The sequence below is a fragment of the Atractosteus spatula genome, chromosome 28 (genome assembly GCF_055471065.1).
Source record: "Atractosteus spatula isolate fAtrSpa1 chromosome 28, fAtrSpa1.hap1, whole genome shotgun sequence".
NCBI lineage: Eukaryota > Metazoa > Chordata > Actinopteri > Semionotiformes > Lepisosteidae > Atractosteus > Atractosteus spatula.
Genome location: NC_142733.1, coordinates 8,817,289 through 8,839,352, shown reverse-complemented (window position 1 = coordinate 8,839,352; position 22,064 = coordinate 8,817,289). Strand labels below are relative to the sequence as shown.

General features: G+C 42.5%; 1 protein-coding gene across 1 annotated transcript; it reads left to right on the top strand.

Annotated features, from left to right (window-relative positions):
• Positions 1-830: 830 nt before the first annotated feature.
• LOC148813980 (uncharacterized) lies at positions 831-20,990 on the top strand. Its single transcript, XM_088907483.1, has 14 exons — positions 831-946; positions 2,033-2,198; positions 8,416-8,555; positions 8,873-8,971; positions 11,174-11,305; positions 12,774-12,839; positions 13,520-13,546; positions 14,216-14,263; positions 14,934-14,999; positions 15,772-15,859; positions 16,579-16,614; positions 16,735-17,264; positions 18,907-18,984; positions 20,949-20,990. Exons 2-14 carry the CDS (start codon positions 2,111-2,113, stop codon positions 20,988-20,990), a joined length of 1,440 nt encoding a protein of 479 aa, XP_088763609.1. The 5' UTR covers positions 831-946; positions 2,033-2,110.
• Positions 20,991-22,064: the final 1,074 nt, after the last annotated feature.

Genomic DNA, 22,064 nt, shown 5'->3' with positions numbered 1-22,064 from the left:
GTCCTAAGGAAAAGCATCTTCATGACAGACCCCTCAGAGCTGAAGAAGAGTAAGAGGCATGGAGATCGTGAGAATGTGAAGAGGAATGCCATAAAAGGACATTATTTATGAGCCGGACATCACACTGGCACAAGACAACTAAGAACAGTCGCATGGACAGGGTTTGTATTAACAACATGCAGCTGTCTGTCAGAGAGATAAACAATGGAAATTATAAAATAATTTTGTTTTAGGAATTAAGCGGAGCTCAGATATCAACATGAATAAATATAAAAAGTGAGGTACAGTTAAGAATATGATGCATAATCGAGTTTCTTGAAATAATAACAGAAAACTCACGAAAGGTTGCACAGCTGGAATGTTTTCCCTGGAATGTCTGACTACCAGATTTGGGCAATTTAATGTCACAGGGTCAGCTCTGTACTATTTAAAATACAGAATTGTATTTGTGCTTTGGAGGCATCTGTTATATGCTTTCAACTAAGTAGCAAATATTCAGCGGACAATGGGATCTAGAGATCTGTGTAATGCTAAAGCCCCCAGCATGCATCCTTTTTTTATGTTAGAACATTGACACTAACACTAGCCCAGTAAGTACCTAAGCAGATACAATGAAGGACACTGAACACTGTAACTCAGCATCCTAGATTTGCCATTTTAAAGCATGCTTTATCACCCATCCCATGATCTGGTGAAAGGAGAGAGGAAGTGAGGGAAATCTCTTATCAACCAAGGCTCTGTCAGATCAGCTGTGCGGCAATCCAGCAGCTAGACAACATTGCAGCCAATGGGAGTTTTTAATTTCCCAGATGCCCGTGTTGTTAATGTGTCACCAGCTGAGCATCCACAGTGAACTTTGCTTCCCCATGATGCCCTTTGGCCACTGCGCTCACGAGTCTGCAAGCCCAGGACAACCAGTGAGCAGAGAGAAAGGGACTCCCAGCAGGTAAGAAGCATCACTAACTTGCCGAGCTTCTTCACTCTTTCCAGGACATACTGTCAGAAAGAGGCAGAATTTTTGTTGCACTCAGCAGGAACAGAACTGGTATCTGTGATGGATGCAAATCCTGTATGTTTGCAGACATACTAACTAATAAGCCCTCTGGGATAGTGATGACATCCTTTGCGTTCAATGCTTAGGAAATGCTTTCTCTATTCTGACTTCAGTGGCAAACATGTTCACTTGATTTGCTGGAAAACATGGAGAAAGACAATAAATCTGTCTGCGAGATTTTTACTAAACAGATTGATAATCAGACTATTGGGTGCCATGCATCCTTAAGCAAATTCCAAAAAGTAGGATATTCATTTGTTTTTTCAAAAAAATGGTGTGCATACTTAGAATCTGTGAACAAATGTACAGCCACTGTGAAATAAAGCAATAGTCTGCCTGGAAATAACAGTCATATCATTTTCCCATGTTTTGTGCAATACGAGCTGTGTGAACATCTGTAGCTTTTTCTACTGAGCTCAATGCAGTAAACCGTTAGCTTGAACTGCATAAACAATTCTCTAAGCTGTTGTTCCCCACTTCAAGCTGTGTATGATTCTTTGTTTAATACGTCTGCTACAATACTGGGGGAAGGTGAGAAAGCTCTTTCTCAGAATTCGACAGAGTTGCATGGCAAGTTTTTGCTGGCAGTGCAAATTTATCAAGGCTCTGAAACCACTCCTCCTTCTCCTAGCTGTGCTGTGCAGAAATGCCCTCTCAGCCCGTGAGAGGTGTCAATACAGGAATTTGCAATTGTTCTTCCATATCTTGCATGTTCCTGAGTCTGGGTGAGGACATTGCTGGTAAACGAGGTCTGTCCCCGCCAAAGCCATCACATCCAAATCCCGCTCTTCCTCTGTTATGCTTTGCCAAGGAAACAACTGTGAATCAGGACTGTCTCTTGGAAAAGCATAGGATTACTGTTCATTCTCCTTTCACCTCTTTAAGCCAGACAAGTCACAGACCTGACCACCTTTTCACCTGACAGTGCACCTGTCTCTCAAGAGCTTACAGGAAGTCCATTCTGTCTGGTGTCTACAGGAGGGATGCTGATGCCAAACTGACTGGATAATCCCTGGAGTCTCTGGACTTGGCCCTCCTCTGTAATCCTACATTGCCATGGCGACAGAACAAGAGCAGACCCCACCACTCAGTGCGCCGGTTCAGAACCACAACCCCATTAGGATTCGCCGGACCAGCAAAAAAGGTGAGACCTCATGAGGATCTGAACGAGAGCAGGTATTATTGACACCCTGTCTTCAGTGGCATGAAGCGGCAGCCTAGAGAGATACAGAACCCATTTAGTTTTGTTTCTTTGAAATGAAACTAATCACTCAATGTTTGTCAAAGATTAGAATGGTAATGCATTATAAAGGATGTGCCTTATTTCTTTATGTTTACATGTGCCTGTTTGCTTGTACGTTCATATGTACTCAAGTACAGGTAAAGGAGTAAGAATCCCATTACCTAGCAGTTTGCTCCACTTCAGGTTTTGCAAGATGCTCTTCCTCAAATTCAGTTTAGATGGAGATGAACTGCATACATGCAATATATTAACTCCATGTGCGTGTCTGTGCCAAAATACTTAAAATAAGGTGACAGGAATTAAATGTCCTGAATATAGGTGAAGGTTAAAATAAAAACCAGCTGCTCAATAAACAAAAAATAAAGTTGCAGTCATGTTACCCGGTACCAAATATGTAGCCCACAGGTAAAAGATTAAAGGCTTTTAATACTCAGTCTACAGACATTTGCAGGCTACAGATATGTGTGTAGAGATCACTTATTCTTGCAGAAGGTTATCTCTACACTGTTCCTGTATCAACAGCCTCTTTATGCTCATCAAGGTAAGTTGGTTGGTGGAAACTTCATATTAATACACAGTGTTGGGATGCGCAGCATGTTGACTGCAGTGGAAGAATTGCATGTGGTGGTTTCGCTGAAATCAGCTAGTTGGCTAAATTGTAGATCTATTTTCTATTTTCTCCTGTCTCCTTGTGTCTCCTTTCTGTCCTCCTTTCACGACCCATAAAAGCCAGTCTTGAAACGACCTGCAATAAGATGTTATGAACCACTAAAAATATGCAATAAAATCGTCAACATTCTTAGTAAACATTTCTTCGGTTAACTTCAATTCACAATTGAAAGCACTCCACTCTCCAGGTATGCATGTAGTCTGACAAAAATACGTTTTTGGTAAAACAAACTGCTGTGAAAATCCCCCTGTTACAGCTCAGGAAAGAGCAGTAAAATCTAAACTTTCCTCTTAATTCTGCTGTCTTTTTTGGAATCCTGCAGTATCACTCTTCCAAGTTTAGGTCACAGCGCACATGAACCTTGTTTCCTAGCACTCAGAAGCAGAGGAGTCTGGTATGAAAAATGGGATGAGCAGAGCTGAGATGCAGTATTTATACTTTCACATAGGTTTTTTTTTTATTTGCAATTGAAGACACTGCCTGTAATCCTTACTAGTAGTAATACAACTGTCCGCTGTGACTGTACACCAGTGAAATTTCCATTTGATCTCAAAGTGGATGGGAGGTTCTGAACAGGTCACAGCTAGTTTCTCCTGCTGGCGTAGTGGATGGATGTGGCACTGCACCCTTGCTCCAGGTGTGATTGGGTATACCTCAACCCCTTGATTCAGAAGTCTCAAAACATCTGACCTTTCTTCACATCCTTCCTTAGCTGTGATTTGAAATTTTAAAACCTGATCTCTAGACAAGTGATCTTTACTCTTGTTAAAGGGAGACACAGAATCTTTTGGCTTCTACCTGAATGGTTGATGGCCTAATTAAATTATTATCAACACCATTAAATCACCAATTTCTGAAGATATGAAACAATTCCATCGTAATCCATTAAACAGGCAATTTGATAAATTAAGAAATTTAGTGCTCATTTAGGAAGATCATTAAATCTAAATAGTTCCCGGCCATCAAAGACCAGAGTTTTCTTAATCAAACAGATTTATGCTCAGTTCATCAATGGCTTACCCGATTTGCCAGGTTTGCGAATCTTTAAAAGCAAGTGTCTTACCTGACTAACAAGACTGGGGGTCTCCAGGAGACCCCTGCTTTAGCCATTGAGGAGTTTGGGTTCCTTCTGAAATCCTGCAGGACTGGGGTTCTACAGAGCAGGGAGTGAGGGGCATGGGATTAGGAAACTCCTGTAAGTACCTGTTGACTGGATGGGGAGTTTTGTGTCCCGTCATCCTCTATTCTTTCTTTGTCACTTATCGTTTTCTTTATGTGTTCTCCGGTTTTATACAGAAGAATATTCATCCCTACCATTTTACCTCCCAGCCACCACTGATAAAACCCCTCTAGGTTTCCAGCCAAAGTATCCCACAATATTTAAAGCTAATGAAAGTTTGCCATGGTGAATTTTGCATTTTAGAGTGAATTTCTATACAATTTACTGATTTACCTTACTTTCAAAGAGCTGTCCAAGTGTTTTTCAATAATCGTGGTGTGCTTCACTACCCTAGGCTATGCTAATTGCAAGATTTAGCACAATAAAAATGTAAAAGCTTATCTCTCAGATTGCGTAGACTGTTTTAAAACTGAAGCAGTGAACTTTACATGGCAAAGAAGGAATGTGATATGTTATTGCAGTGTGCAACAGAGGAAATAGCAGGCAAATTCAGAGGAGACTATTGCTTCATTTACTGTGCAGTACTTTGAGCCAGATCTTTCTGCTGAAGTGTGTAATGGTGATAGGACTTTCTGTCAAAGGGTTTCTCACCTTTGTCTGCCCTGAATGCCCTGGTTTTCAGATCAATTGCAAACAAAGCTCATTCTGGCATCACACGGCAAGCTCTTGAGCTCCCTTTTCACCTCAAGATCAGCGTGACCCTGCGGAACTGTGAGAGGGCACTTCACAGAATAAAAACCCTCCAGCAAGGACATCAGGTTAAACATTAATCTCCTAGAGCAGAGTTCTTTTTTTATTATAAGAACAACATACGTTAACTCTGTGTCCAGCTCAGCATTTTTGTATTCTACAATTTAAATGTTGTTTTTTTTTTCCGGCCTAATGGTTAAAGATATGAAGTAAGAAAACAGGATAAGGGAACTTCCTCTGCCTTGTTGAAGCAATTCTATGATAGAAAACCTATTTTCTTGTAGCCCGCTTGGTTAATGGGCAGCCTCATGGTCACAGGATGAGGAGGCTCGAACCCCAGTCAGACTGAATGATCCTAGGGGCAGTTGCTAGGAGGAGATGGGGTGGAGAAGGGATACTTGAAACCACTGGAAAGGGGAGTGTTTGTGTTTAAAATGTAGAGCTGATTTCCCTAAAAATGGTGGTTCAGTTGGGCTGTGTGTGGTTGACTTCTTATCCCCCCTGAACTTCAGTTAATAACGTCCATTTCATGCTGCATGTGTCTCCATGTTAAACACATCATGGTAACACAAGAGGTTGTTTGAAGAGTTGCGGTTTGGATTTTACACACTTCTTTAGGAATGACACTGAAGTGTGCTGGGACTTCTTACAAGTCTACACTGAAGTGGTGAAGTCACCCTGCTTGGGCTTACAAGAACCGAACTGTATTTCATGACCATGCATTAATATCAATTGTTTGCATGTGTGTGGAGAGAGTTTTGGTGGTTAGGTATGATGAATGCGTTGGATTTTAGTCTTTGTTTTTCAGCTTCTGCTTCTTCTTTTCTGAAGACCAAACAGTTTTCAAATCTTATTCATTGTGTTTTGGAGTTTTGAGAGTTTGGTACGCAGAGGGATTCAGCTAACTAGGTTATAAAGAAAACACAGGCCTCTCTATGTTTACTGCTGAAACAAAAAAATGTGGATGTGATTAACCCTCTGAACTGATTTCTTGTGATGTGAAACAGCTAAAAAAACTCAGTGCTTTGCTATAAAACCAATTAAACAATAAGCTGTAGGACTGCAGTTCTTGTAAGAGAATGCTGCTCTAGATTTGACCCTGTCTATTACTTTGGAGATCACAGATTTGAATGCAGGCTATGCTATTTGCGAATTGTGGTCAGACATTCCCAGTGAACACAGAATGGTGCCAGGAATGGGCTATGCGCTCCTCGCTAAGGGATCCCGAGTTCCCTGTGCTGCAGTCGGCTCTGCCTCCACCAAGGGACAAATACGCATCACATGGTTTTATGGATGTCCTCCAGCTGGCCTCAAGATCCCCATCGTTGCCTTCCAGAATTTGCAATGGCAATTTACCCACTATTTTGTACAACCATTGTTTTTTTTTTTATGGTTCGCAAACGTGTAGAATAGGTAACACATGAGAGGCCATTTTATTGTTTCGCATTTATCTCATCATGGATTGTTTTTTGTTTCCCTGAAGAATTTTTCATGGCAAATGTAAAGAAGAAAATATTTAGCAAGCTTTGGAAAGGATTTTATTGTAATCCACTGCTGAGGTGGGATTAGCAGCAACTCAGGGTGAAGTGGCGGGTGTGAGGCAGCTGAGACAGGAAAACCTGCAGACAGGCAACTGCGCAGGCAGCACGTGCACACACGGGGAACTGCGCTGAGCATGCAGATGACCCCAGGTAAGGACAAAGGGAAGCAAGCAGCTCACAGACAAGGGAAACTACACAGTGTTGTGTGCACACAGAGGGGAAGTGCACAGGCCTCTGAGGCCAGAGGCGACATGGTGCTGTAGCAGGCAGAGATGGTCTTGAAGCAGACTTCAAAGCAGTTGCTTGGAAGTTGCTCAGTCCGTGGCTGAGCTATAGGGAGTCAAAGCTGATGAAAATGAAACTAAGCACAGTCTAAAGCACGAGAGTCAGATCGAGGAACGTGGTGAAGAGAAGATCAAAGCAAAGGGCAGATCCTGGAGCTGTAGAAAAGGCAGCAAAGGGACCAACACCAGGGGAGACCTGAGAGATGAGGTACAAAGCAAAGGTCAGGATAAGGAAACTAGAGAAAAACGGCAGCAAGACCTGAGGGGCTCAGAGGCAAAACTCTGTCAGACCCTCGAGCTCAATCAGATCCCAGCATTTATCTTCTGAACCACCTGGAATGGGCGTGGTCGTAAATCGTCTCCAGGTGATCCAAGTCTCCAGACAATTCGTATCCACGACAACCGGCGCTGGGAGATGGGTTGGATGAAGTAACCAGCTGCTGCGTCAATGCTAGCTCACTCCGCTGCTCGTCAGCAGGGCTGGACGAACGTGCCCCCACCACCAAAAAAGGCCACTATAAACTTTTGTAATTCTTTTGTTTGTCATCCATTGTAATTAATCCCACCCTGTAGATTAAATAATTCCTTATCTGACAAGGGAGAGTTGAAATCTGGTGAGATACATGTAGCTTCTTGACCTTTGTGTATGATTGATGCTTCACACGTCATTACATTTCAAGTAGCCTCCTGTGGGATATATCAGGTCACTCAGAGTGCATGCAAGCATTTTCCATAGAATAACAGCAGACATTACTCATATAGAGGACACTTGAATCTAATGCATCACCAGAGTGAGATATATAATCAGCAACTGCTGAGGCCAAGTCACTTATAGTAGGGATTTACTTTAGCTTTCAACTGAAGGGCCAAAAGGAAGCTCGATCATGCACTGGATTTAAGGGCAGAGCTGGAGTTTGAACCCACGAACAAAAAGATATTACTGGCCTGGTGGCCAGAGAGGAGCAGCCTGATACATCTCTGGGCTTGAAGGAATATCCTGTCTTGGTAGACTAAACTAACAGATTCTCTTGAGTTCTGAATGGAGAAAACCTGCAGGAGACCGGACCTGACACAGAGGCACATAGTCCCAGATCAGAGGACACAAGGGTAAACTATGGAGAAGGTGCATTTAACATGGAAAACAGGAGACACTTCTTTACACAAATTGCAGTTGAAGCCTGAGACTTGTTACCCAGCATACCATGTGGTCAGATCTGTTACCTCCACACAATTAGCAACTAGCGACCAAACAAGCTAGATAGGTTACAATTGAGAGGAAGCCCCCCAGCCTTTCAGGTCCGTGTGCACTGAGCTGTGTTATTCAAGCTAGAGGTTTTGAACAGTGGCCTAGAATCTATGGAATATAAAGTTTAGATATGTCCAAACTTCTTTCTGTGCAAAAATGAGACAATTATTTTTTTATTCCAAAACCAGGTGTCTGATAAACAACAATCTACGTGCTTTTGCCAGTATTCCTTGTCTGTTTTTCTTGCTTTGGAGTTTCACAAAATGCTATAGCAGGATTCTAGCATTGCGGGCTGAAGTCTGTCTGCAAGGTTAACATGGAATACTGCTTGTTCCTCACCAACAGTGTGGCAGATTTTACTTTAAACGGGTGCAAATAGCAAAACTGCAGAGTGTTTTGCAGTGATGGAATAGTGCAAGATGCTGGGTACGTCTGAGTTTCTGCCACGTGTCATCGAAATGCCTGTCATCCACGTTCTCTCTAACCCCAACCTTTTCCTCCCCACAGTCACAGACAAGACACCAGCCTTCCTGATGGCCCGGTTCCAGGGCGATGGAGTCCGGTACAAGGCCAAGCTCATTGGGGTGGATGATGTTCCCGAGCCCCAGGGTGACAAAATGTGTTTGGACTCCATGATGAAGCTCAAGGTATACTGGAAAACAACCAGCCCTGTTTTAGAACTGTGCCCGATCACTGGTGCTTAAATTAAGTCTCTGTATGACCACGAACAAGTCAGAATATTGAATCAAGGGCAATTTTGTATTGTAAAGAATGCTTTTTGGGGGGAAATATTTTATCATCTTTTAGCAGCTGTGGTTAAAATTGAGTGACAATCAGAGAGTGAGGGAATGCACCAAGTATATCAGCCTAAAACACAGTGAACACCATGAAAGTAAAAGGAAAAGCTCGTTGGTAGGCTGTTGTAGTGTGGGCTGACAGCATTGTGGCGTCTTGCTCACCTCAGGGTCGGGAGGTGGCCGCGCGTCAGCAAGGTCAGCACAAGCAGAGGATCTGGCTGAAGGTGTCGACCGCGGGGGTGAAAATCATGGACGAGAAATCAGGGGTAGGTAAGAGCCTGATGCATTGTGGGTCACTGGGAACAATCCTTTCAAGGCGACATGAAATCTGCTTGACAGGGCCTTGTCATTGAGTTTGGGCACATCTGCAGGCAAATGTTTGTGTGGTTTCTCTAATACCATAAATAAAAATGGAGAATGTGATTGAGGAAAGCTCAACTTGAAGTGATCAGGAAAATACAACTGAAAGGCCACAGCAACCAAAGCTCAGATGGGGATAAATGCATTAGAAAGCCTGGCTTTGTTGGAAAAGAGTTTCCGGACTTTAGCACTCTCTTTAGAGTGTAGGAAGATTGCAATCTTATCTGCAGGAATGAACACAGCAAGTCATATTTTTAAATAACCAGTTTTAATTGCTGTTGCTGGAAACTCTTTTTGTAATCAAACCATCAATTCTTAATTTTACAGAGCACTTTTTAGAGGCAACTATGAAAGCACTTGGCAGTGACTCACCCCACTATAGAAGATAATGCAGTAGAATTACAGTAGGAAAGCGGCACAGACAAGGACAGTCAAACTAACAAGTCATAAAGATTTGTTTCAAAGCATTTTAAGAATTTCCAGTAAGGTCAGTGCATTTATAGGACAGATCAAATGAAACGGGGTGCCTTACCACGGCATGTTAGATGAAATAACCAAGTAGATATCACACAATTCCACAACATTAACCAATTCTGGAATAGTGCAAGTAAAAAAATCACAATGCTGCAATCCTTTTCTCTATTTACGCATAACGGAGGCAGCAAACTGCACTCTTATTTTTATCAATATTCATTATTCTTGGAAGTTTTGGAATGAAAAAGATGCCAGTGTTTTACGTTTAGAAAATTATATCAGAACAGACATGTGTCCAAACATTGAGATCTCATCAGTGCACTTGAAGTCAGGTATTGCAATTTAGAATAGTTTATTTATTTTAAGGATTCAGTAAAACACTTTGCGCTTGCTCTAAACAAGTCATGGATCTAGCCAACTTGTCATGCTTTTTATAGTGCAATCCATTCCTCCACTTCTCTGTATGCTCTCTGAAACTATTTCAGCAAATACACAATATTTAACTTTAGTGTCTGGCAATCATTGAATAAATGTTTGATTTGATGGGCTAAATGCTTTTAATATACTACATTACAGAGTGAATAGATTCAAGGTTTCAATGTAGTCTCCTCTTTTGTATTTTCTGGCAAGTGACCATTGTTCACAAGATTATATTTGCAGAGAACTGTTACCAAATTCAAAATAAAGTGTGGGTGTCCTGGAATATTTAGGAGATGTCATAGGTCTGTCTCACAGAACTCAGAGTTCAGCGTGTTTTCTGAAATCCTTCACAGCTGGTCACGGCTAGCAGTCCAGCTTCATGAAGCTTTTGTGTTATTGTACTGTAATTAAAGATAATATTAGTAATGTTAGACAGAGAGAAATTCTGCCACTCAAATAATACAGTCTCTCTGGATAGTATCTTATTCAATTTTAGGAATAAAAACGTCGGCAGGTTTTTTAGCATTTAAAGGGACAAACCTGAACACAAAAAGGTTTACAAACAGGAGCCCATTCCTATTAACTTGTTCATTTGGTAGCTGTAGTAACTAATCAATACAGAATCTGGTCTAGCCAGTTCCCAGGGTGTAGGCATTGTCTATTAAGGCAGCAGTGGAATCCTTTCTGAATCGATGGACTTTTCCCACTACAGAATAAGGGATTCTCAATTGCTCTCTTGAATGATTTATGCAACATGGTACAACTTCGTTTTTTACGGTTTTATTATTAAAGGAAACAATAACATGGGTTCAGAATGGCCTTAAATGTTTCATGACTGCTTCTTCTTGACTGTCTCTCCTACACAATGACTGGCTCTAGGAACTGAACCTTTTTAGTCTTCAACAGAGACGACTATAGGGGGGCTTGATGCAAGTTTCCAAAATCCTCAAAGACACTGACAGTCTTCCCAGCATGCATTTTCAGAAAGAGCAGTGAAAGAAACTGGGGCCACTTCTTTACCCTAAGGGTTGTGGGAGTCTGGAACAAGCTACCCAGCCATCTTATTGAAGCCGAAACTCTGGTTTCTTTTGAGAAACAGATGGATGAGATCCTGGGATTAGTTAAGTCACCACACCACCTGGGCTGTATGGGCCCGAATAACTTCACGTTTGTAGCTTCTAATCTAATGTCTCACGTTCTTGTGTTCTGTGCAGCAAGTGGAGCTGGAGCACCCAATGGAGCAGATCAGCTTAGTGAAGAAGGATGAGTTTGACCCCCGAGCCTTTGCGTACATCTTCGGACACGAGGGCACCTACAAACTCTTCTTCATCAAGATGGCCAATGCAGTAAGGGCACACTGTTTGTGGCAGTAGCATGGCGAGACACAACAGGAGCGGGCACACCCTTACTCCAGGGTGACACACTGTTCCTGGAGGGCTTAATGCCTTCTGGTTTTTGAACCAGAGCAGTCAATTAAACAATTAACCCTAATTGTTTTCTTGACTAGAGAAATAAAGGATTTTTCTTAAGATCCTTTACAAATGGATACTGAAATAATGCATTTTGGTAGAATTACACTGACCTAATAAACTTTCAAGCCTGGTTAAAGTATTTCCGATTATGCTGTTAACTAAATAAATAGACCAGCTGTTCAACTCTGTGTTTGGGAGATATAAAGACCAGAAGACAGTAGGACTTCCAGGAACTGAGTTTGACTCCCATGACTTGAAATGCTCACTTAACAGTTGCTACATCCTAATCGTCCTCTGGATCAGAGTGCCAGCAAGCCATTATGAATTCTGAGGCTTTCAGGTGAGAACAGGACAGTCCGATTCTTGTGAAATGTTGTAGCACAGAAAGGCAATCCAGAACAGGATTTCCTTAATTGATCACAGACCCGCCTCTTAATGATCCCATAAAGAACTAAGGATTAGGAGCAACCGAGTCTCATAATGGAGGAGTCAAGGCTGCCCATTCTTGATCACTTCAAGTTGTATAAGACAGATGTGTCGAACAGCTAAGCAGTAGGGTCAGACCGTCCATCAATTTGTTTCATTTGGCAGTCAGTTGCAAACCTCTTGGGCCTTGACTATGGCTGTGCTGGGGGAGAGAAATGATGAACTGCAGGATTGCTCAACATGTTCCCTGAGATTCACTCCAGTCCTGTTACAGAATTCTGTGCTGGTCAAACAAGAGAAGACATAAGCAGATAATCACTAACCCACCTGATCCCATTTCTTTTTTTTATTATTTATGTTAAAACCAGCCACGTGAAACCAGTTCTTAATTCCACGAATCCAATTACTGTATGACTCATGGCCTCCTAAGTCACCTCCCAGAATAGGCTTTTATGCTCCATTATGCAATCCTGATGCCTGAGAGCAGTATAGTTATTGATCAAAGAAATTATCTTAATGATAACCTGAGATTATCTTGAAGCAGGCTGTGGAGAGAAATGCATTCAGACAGTTTTAGAATCATTTTCATTTTTATGGCTAAAATAATTTTGTATTTCATTTCACAACTTTTCTCTAGGGGAGAACACTAGTCTGATCTCACTTGCAAAATCTGGGTCTAATGAGGAATAATTAGGTGTTGTGGGGGATAATACATATTTTGTCTTGTCAATTATGGAGTTTTACCTTCTTTGAATTATGTATTTGAAACTCCTTTAATGTTTTTGCATTTTGTTCATTTGTCAATGACTTCACAATGGAATAATGAATTAAATTATCAGTGCCTAAATTGACATTATCTGTCACTAGCATGAACTTGTGGTTGTTCCTCAACATTTAAATGTTTTTGTCCCCACAGGCTGATCCTGTAATTGAGGACTTCAAAGACGTACGTCAGATTGTGCCTCTCACCATGTTGAATAGGGTGAGAGACAGAAGGCTGTCTTAGTATTTTTTATCTCAACCTTGCATAAATACAAGGTCTCTTGCATTTGCATTTTGGCCCAGCTGGCATTTCTAAACTGGAGATTTTGGATCAATAATGAAAATCACTTTCAATGCAGGTCAAAATAGCATTTGTATGGTTAAATGGTACAGACCAACTATACAATGACATTATGGCCATTTTCCAGAATGGTGAAGTTATTAGTAGTTTTGAACCTCTGTGCGAAAAAGCTAAAAAAACAAAGGAAAAATGCAGAACACTGTAGTATTCCATAAAGAACTTCTCAGATGCAAAATATTTGTGCCTTAGGCAAGCAAAGTGATCTTTTAAAATGTCATCTAAAAAAGGAAAGTGGTCAGGCTGCCCAAAATTAAAAATCGTATTGTATTCAATGGGATGAATCTGGTTTGTGAATTTCACTGTTTCAAAAAGCACAGGAATCTCATGAGCATTTATGCTATAAATGTGAAAGATGAGGATTCAAATCTCTTAAATAGAAATATTTCCAGTTCACGAGCCCTCTAAGATCAAGTGAGTAAAAGGTCTCCACACTATCTTTGCTACTAGTTCCCCCAGTGAGATCACGCAGCTCCAGTGTCTGTGTGAATCTCCAGGGGAACATGACAGACGCGGAACTGAATTACTTTGTGCTTCCACAGGTAAATGGTGAGACCACGCCAATGCAGGTGAGAACCAAAAATATACGAGTACTCCTCCTTTCTTCTGCTGGATTTTTAAACCTAGACTGCCTCCTGCCAATGTTCCCTCTAAGCTGTGTGCGTGTGCGCGTGCACACAGGTTATGAAATCAGCGCACATAGGAAATTGAACTGCGCCCAACAAAATTAAATTCCCCAAAAATATGATGATAATAAAACAAACAGTCGTCAATTGAAAAATGCTAAATTGACCACGAGACTGGTTGCAAGAGGCCCAACTTGGCTGTGTGCGTTATTATCCCTACTCGATCATCGATATCTCTGCTCTCAGTCTCGAACCTCCTGCTCATGCTCGCGCCACACTCAGTCTCTATGACTGGGCTCGTTGAGTCACTGTCCCAGTCTCTTGGATCTCTATGCTTCTATGAGCATGACCATATTACCAAAAAATACCTTCAGGGTTTACAATTTTACATACACTCAATTTAGTGTTCAGAGGTTTTTGTCACTGGGGACAAGCAATTGTACAATTTGAAATGTTTACACTCATAGGCCGTTAAAAATTAGAGGGAACATTGCCTCCTGCCCATAGCTACTACAGTATGTAAATTTCAATCAGATTTTGTGTCAGAAGATGAGAAGCTCCAGAGCCCATGATAAACCAAATGTTTCTGGTGCACTGGCTTGTGTTTTGCAGAACAGCAGTCTTCTGCTAGCGGATGAAGAAGTGGCTAAGGCTCCGAAGGTGAGTGAATAAATTCTGTGGGATCTGTGGACAGTCACTCTTGCACAGGAATGTGCTTTAGTCTTCAGTGCTGCCAATCCAAACCATTGTCTCCGTCTTGGTCATGGACTTGCTTATGGGATTCCGTTCTATAATGTGTTACTTTTTGGTGAGGAAGAAGAAAAAGAACAAAATATGAAAAGAGAAGGAAAGCTCAGCTCAGATTCCTTAGATGTTAAATTAACCCTTTATTGGAAAGCTTAGAAATGTGCTTCGCGGGCAACTTCTGGGCTTGCTGTTGAATATCATTACAGGAAAGAACTCCAAACCTCTCATTTCTTAGAAATAAGATTATTTTGCAGTTCCTGGAGGTTCAAGGTGAATATACAGTACTAGAAGGTATCACAAGGCCATATACCAGAAAAATATAATGGGCCTTGTAGGTGTCTTTTCGAGAACAGTTAGATCCCTCACTTTTAGGACTATTAGGACTTACTACTAAAACTCTAGGGTCTTGCCTTTGTGTTCTCTCGAAATTGTTAGACACATTTAGACTGTGGGGGGGGGGGGGCATACAAGGAGTACTGACAGTGGATCTCGTCACAGAACATGCGTTTGTAGTACAAAATCAATGATTTTTAAAAGGACTTTGTGACTGAAATTGAACTATTCTTCTGTTCTCTTTTGTTAGGGGCTGGAGGAACTAGATCTTTTCAGTCTCACACCCAGCTCCCCCCCACAGCACCACGAGAAGATGGTATGAAAACGGTGGTCTGACGCACAAAATCTGACAAGATTTGTGGAGGGGGACTGATTTAGGGAACTGATGCAAATACCCATGCTCTAATTCACACAGCCTGATTCTCTGAACTCCAAATGGAATACCCCTGTCAGCAAAGCACAAAAGGGGAATGTTGTCTTTTTCAATGTTGATTAGTTTTTTTCTGCCGTCTTGAAATTTGCATCCAGCACTGCCTTATCCCCCATGTCAGCATTGCAGGGAGGAAGTACATTGAGAAATAATTTTCTTTCCACTCTGTGGCAAACCCTGGGTCAGCTTGTCTCAGCTGCTGGAGGCAATAAATTACAGCAGATAGCAATCAGAATTGATGGTGGAGCTACTAAATTTACGGGTCATCCACTGTGCACTGAATGCCTGAATCCAATTTACCAAGGCTCTTGTGTAACATTATTACCCTCTTGAACAATTAACTAAAAATGATAAGCACTCCTGTTATCAATTTCTGGAGGAACTCTCTATCTGCTTAATAGGTAATCAGGCATTGTAATGTCTTTTTTAATCTGCCTTGCAGAGTAAAATTGATTGCTTCCGAAAGCCATAGCAGAACTTATCGACCTGCAATAGAATCTCAGTCGTATTGCACGTTAAGGCTGAGCTCTTGCGTGTCGGTCGGCTGTAGGGAACCGAATGAACTGATGTAGTTTTAGAAAGCTAGTAAATCACATCGGACACCCTGACCATTGCTTTGTGTTGTCTGAGCTCTCCCGGTTCTCTGCCCGCCGCCTAGAGCTCGTCCACAGACGAATTGTTGACTGTGTTTCCCGTGAGCCCCACAGCGCAGAGCCCGGACAGCCCCCTGAATCCCTGCAGCTCAGGTGGGTGTCAGGACACCGTGCCCTGCCTGTCACCCCGGGGCGCCCCAGGACGCCTGCAGGACGCGTGCTATGTACTCCAGAGTATCTGATTTAAAAAGCGGCCGATGCTTTTGCATAATGCCCCCATTGTGACAAACACGCCTGGTTCATCCCAAACCCACTTTATATCGAACCCCCCCTCCAAACAACTCCAAAGGGGAACACACGTTTTGGTTGGATGAACAGTAAAAGAATAAACGGATCCATCTGGTTACATTTCTGCATTACAATTACGATTCGCCAAAATATATGAAAAAGATAACACGAACACCGTGTTCATTTAAAAAATTGATTACATATAACATTTCAATTACTGTCCTTTTCATCCGTTTCCAATTTATACACGAGGTTTATAACCTCAATGAGCACCCATTACAGATAATAAGCTGACACGCATTAAGCTCATTATCTTCCACATTGACAAAGTGATTTAAAATTCCTTGACGAGTGTTGACGTCATCATTCGTGAAGGAAGGGGGCGGTTTCTGTTTTGCACTCGCGCGCTTAACAGGGAGCCCTTCCTGTAAATGTCCAAAGCTGGAAATCAATTCTTCATTTTGGATTTTGCAACTTTGTGTGAAGGAAAATAGAGAAGGGGCGAATCAAGCATTTTATATCTTTCAATGTAGGAAAAAAAAGACCCTTATCTGATTTTTTGTTTTGTTTTGTTTCAATGACAGTTGCGGGGACTCTGCAACAAAATCAAAATCTCTGGGCTGCACTGCCGGACGGAGCAAACCCCTTCACCCAAACACCTGCGACCACCTGGGCCGGCCCTGCACCACCTGCCGGAGCAAACCCCTTCTCCCCACCGCCTGCGACCACCTGGGCCGGCCCTGCACCACCTGCCGGAGCAAACCCCTTCTCCCCACCGCCTGCGACCACCTGGGCCGGCCCTGCACCACCTGCCGGAGCAAACCCCTTCTCCCCACCGCCTGCGACCACCTGGGCCGGCCCTGCACCACCTGCCGGAGCAAACCCCTTCTCCCAACCACCTGCGACCACCTGGGCCGGCCCTGCACCACCTGCCGGAGCAAACCCCTTCACCCAACCACCTGCGACCACCTGGGCCAGCCAAAGGCCTTACGGTGCCCAGCCTCCATCTCCGCCGGGCCTCTGGGACGGCTCGGGGACCTGGGGTCCTCAGCAGCCCGTGGCAGCGTGGGGCCAGGCCGGAACCAGCCCTCAGGGAGCCCCGTGGCCCCAGCCGCTGGGTATCATCACACCTCCCACGGCAGGATGGGGGCATGGGGCCCCGCTCTCACATCCCGCTAGCACCTTGTCTACACCGGGGGAAGGGCTCCCCCTCCTCAGACCGCCAGTGGAATCTTCCAAACCGTTACCCCAGCAACCGGGACCGGCCAATGTAAGTGTCCGGTTTTGCATATTCCCAGCAAGAATGTCACTCAAGCCACGCCCCCCAGCGCAGTGCCATAAATAGTGTTGCAGCATCAACAGATTATCTTTATAATATCTGTATTATTTTGGTTCAGTTCTATAGGTAAAGTAAGGTTATTCATATTGCACAGCGTGTACTGTTTGACAGATTTTCCAATGTCTTCTTCACACCACCGAGTTTCTGTAACGTGCACATAATTGACACCTACACGCTGGCCTGTGCTTTGAAAGCTGCGACCATCCTTAGGCACCTGTGGGCCTCAATTCCATCCGTAATCTCACACGTACGCCTTGCACCGATTTATAAATTGTTGTCCTGTCTGATTTTTAACACAAGACGTTCCAAGCAAGATCAACATTTTATCATAAAGCTATCGCCTGCGCTACCAATGAAGCTTGCCAGTCTGTTGTATGGAAAGGCTAAATGTCCATTAACCTTCAGGCTTTTTAACGAATGTCACGTGTTACGCTTAACTAGCAGCGAGCCCAAGAAAAGCCATGCAGTGTTCTTTCTGGGTGCAGAGGAAGAAACGAAACACTAGGGGGAAGACTATGCAGCTTCTTCAGGCACGGCTCTGCAGGCGTCAAGCAGCTGTGGGCAGACTGAGGAAACTTACTCCAAGAGCAAAACTGGGTCGCAAACCTTCTAGGTTGTTTGCGCAAAAAATGAAAAATATTACAAGCAGCTTATAAGCAAGTTAATGATGAAAGTGAAATTAGGCGACTGTAAACGTTGCTTCTTTTTTATCTCAGGATTATACATTCCGAAAAATCTAATATGCAGAGTGTTGCAATCTGCAGACCATTCACCCCCCCAAAAAGATGTTGAAATAAATTCAGCTTTCTTTAAATTTCTAACCACGACCTTAAAGAAATTCAAGACCTGGGTAAGAGGACATACCAAAATCCAGTTTTGATTGAGCATAAGTATTATTAAATTTGTCATGTTTTGTGTCATACAGCAGACTAATAAGGAGTCCTCAATGACACTATTTACAGGGCTGTCAGTTCTCGGAGATCCTGTCTGCTGTTCCTTCTTCCAACCTGAGTTGTCAATTAGAGACTTAGTTTTTAGATGTAAACAACATTACTTGAGGTCTTTTGCTGTTACTTATAAAAAAAACCCCGAGCCACACGTATCACTCACACTTGCATAGCTCATTAATCTATGTAGTGGAGAGCTCAGGCTGGAGTTTAAACCAGAGGACACTGGGCTCTGCAGGAACAGTCTGAGATAGAGATAAGGGAGTAGCAACTACCACATCTGCAAATGTTTGCTGTTTTTAGGATGTTGAAAATTCCCATAATTGAGTATGTTTTGAGCACTCCTAATATGGCCTCCTCGGTAGTGGCCCTTGAAGAATGGAGATGGACTCCCCTGCTTTCATTGAACATTGATTGAACATGCAGTTACTGTCCCATCTGCAGACACAATCTTTTATTATTCTAGTAGACACACAGTGCAGTAATCCTCTGTTATCCAACATTAATTCCTGAATGACTGAAGTCATAGATGAGCCCCCTGTCAACTTTAGAATCTCAGGTTTTTCACACCTGAAAGAACGTGTCTTATCACACATGGGCTCTTAAAGTACTTCTTTGTACTTTAGGTGTCCTGCCCTTCTGAAACGGACCCGTATGCAGCCCTGCGCTCATTGGAAACGGGGAGTAGCACAGACACCTGGCAAGTATCTGTTTATTCATTAATTCAGAATGATTAATCCTATGCACATTTCTGACACCGCAGTCACACCTCAGTAGACCGTGTCCTTGGACTGTGTCAAGCTTAGGATTTAAAAAAAAATGGCTTCTCTAGGTAACATTGTATTTTTGTAATAGGTTTATTCCATGCTGAAAAAAAGAAGAAAGAGAACACAACGTTTCGGCCGTGGAGCCTTCTTCAGGTGTGTCACACCTGAAGAAGGCTCCACGGCCGAAACGTTGTGTTCTCTTTCTTCTTTTTTTCAGCATGGAATAAACCTATTACTTGTTCCTTTGCAGCCTACGCATGCTGACGCAGCTACCCACCTGAACTACATTGTATTTTTGTCATGCAAACACTGCATTGTTGTTTGTTAAGGATAGTGGGCGGTGGACACAGAGGTACTTGAGGGGTAGCCAGTCTTATCCAGCCTGAATGGACAATGTATTCCCACACTAAGCTCCAGGATCAGGACAAACATACATGTGGGGAATGTTGCTTTTGTTGACAAGCAGAACTGGACCAGGAGTTACAGCCTGTGTGGTGCTGCCCCTGTCCAGCCACACGGGGGAGCTGTTGCAATGATACTAGAGACTCCCCTGCCAAGTTTTTTTGAGATGCAACAATTTTGAAAAGTCACAGAAGGCTCCCAGTCCCAGATTCTGAGGATAGAACCTAGACACAAGTGAATGACACTCAAAATATCGTTTTATTATAATGCAGATGCCATTTGAATGCAAGAAGATTGATTTAAAGCTCGAACTACAAATGTCTTAGGCCAGTTTTGCATTTTTAAATACAAACTGCTGTCAAAACATCCCAGGCTATGCAGTTTTCTTGGCTGAAATCTATACAGAAATAGGGGGGATTGTGTTGGGAAGCTAATGATTCTTTTATTATTCTGTTGAAGAAACAGCTTGGAATTCCTTGGAATTTATAACACTGAACAGACGGGGTCATGCAATTATTAACTTCTGGATTCTGTGCATAGTCTTTGACACATGAGGTTTTGGCAACCCATATGGAAACCTAAATGCTTTGTGATGTTTGTTTACTGTAATTTAGTCTGAAATTGATTTTTTAGTTTTAATTTTGCAGTTAAAAAGTAAGCAAGATTTAACTAAAGAACCATTACCCTTCAAAATAGCAGACCACTTTCTTGAACGCATTTTGTTTCCTACAGTACAATGTTAAATAACAGGATAAAACCGGTGTTAAAATAGTTACAGGTCTTTGTTTTGATAAGATTGAATAAGCATGGAAATGGAAATTGGATTTGGAAGTTCAGTAAATGTCTTCTCATGAAGTCTGATGAACACTTTGCATTTCTTTGAGCACAAAATGCAGAAATAGCCATACTTACATGGTGTATTTGCTAAACAGAAAGCTTTATATAAAGCCAATGGAGGTCTTGATAAAATCAAAACTTTGAGCCCGTGTTTACAACTCCTTAGATCTAAAAGCTCTAAGAATTTCTCTTCTTTCATGCAAAAATTAGCAAAAGTAGTAAATAAACAGAACATAATAATAATCCCCATCCATGAACTGGCTTCATCACTCTGCTCTCCTCCCCACTGAGAGCTGGTGTGCGCTGAGTGTACTGGTGCACTCTGGCTGCTGTTGGATCATCCAGGTGCGGCTGCACATGAGTGGTAGTGGTGGAGGGGAGTCCCCATTACTGTGAATCAATTTCAGTGGAGAGTCCAGAAAAGCACTACAGAAGTGTAAAGATTTATTAGGATTATTTACTTGATCTAGCAACCAAGGGAGAAACTTGTGTGAAATGATTAAGGCCTTGTTCTATCAAGGCTCCATCATAATGGTTGTGCCATGGGGGACTGGTTTTGTAATCTGCGAATGGCCACTGAGCTGAATCAACTCCTGGCCCGAATCGCATGTTGATTTTTATTTTGATCTTTTACAGATGGCGTTCTCCGCCCTCGATAACAGCCACCCAACCTGACCTTGTTTGCCGTGCAGCCAGAGGAATAAAAACCCTTTTAAGATGCCGTCTCTCTCTTTCTGTGCCCTTTTATCCCTGTTTTTTCGAACCTGTGCTTCTGTTTGCCCGTGCCCTCCAGCAGAGGCAGACCGACAGCACCTCTGAAATCCAATGCTTTTGAAAGAAAGACAGGACCAGAGCGGGTAGCTCTTTCATTTTCAGATCATGCTTTAAACATGGGATTAGTGATCGGGTTTCCATAAAAAGTAATAAAACTAAGAAGCTTGGGATACGTCACATTTTATCTCACAGACCTCAAGAAAAATCCCTCCCCGAGACATTTCCCAGAACAATCACTCATGCTCCATTTCTTCTAATAGCACCAACGATTATTTCGGCTCACGAATCTAGCCGACGATTTCTCTGTTACTAGGCTTCCTTTGATATGAAAAGGTGTGTAGGAGTCTTTCAAGCAGCCTTTGAAGGAATGTGGTGTTTTTTTTAGCTGAAGAAAATGAAAATGTGCGGTTTTGCGCTTCGGGATTTTTCTACAGCTCTTTGCAGAGGTGCATGCAAAGCCTGTTCAGCCTGCAGAAGACTATATGTCGATGTGAGTGGTTATCCATGAACATCAAGCTCCAGCAACCTTTGCTTTTAGAAACAGCTTTGTGCCTTAGCCCATTGTTTTGTTAAATATAGGAAACAGCTTACTAGTACGATGACAGATATGACTTATTGACACGGGATTTTTCAAGAAGCAACAATGTCAAGAAATGCCTTTAAGCAGAATAAAAATCCAGTGTGATGTGTTTTCTCCCTTTGTAGAAAAAGGTATCGATACAGTATATGCATTTACCCTGTTCCGTGTGTAATTGTCCAGTATTAACATGTGCTGTAATCAGCGGTTTCAGTTTTAAAGCTGTATACAGTGGGTCGGTTCATCTTTTTCTCTGGTAAATCTTAAAGAGCCAGAGCTTTTTGCGTGAGCATCGCTAGGGTGCAGGTGTGGTGAACAGTATTCACGCTGAAATAAAAGGGAACAATGCAAACTAATATATCTGTTCATTTGTTATAGCTAGAATTCTATCAAAAGAGAATATGCTGTTGAGTTGGATTAAGAGCCT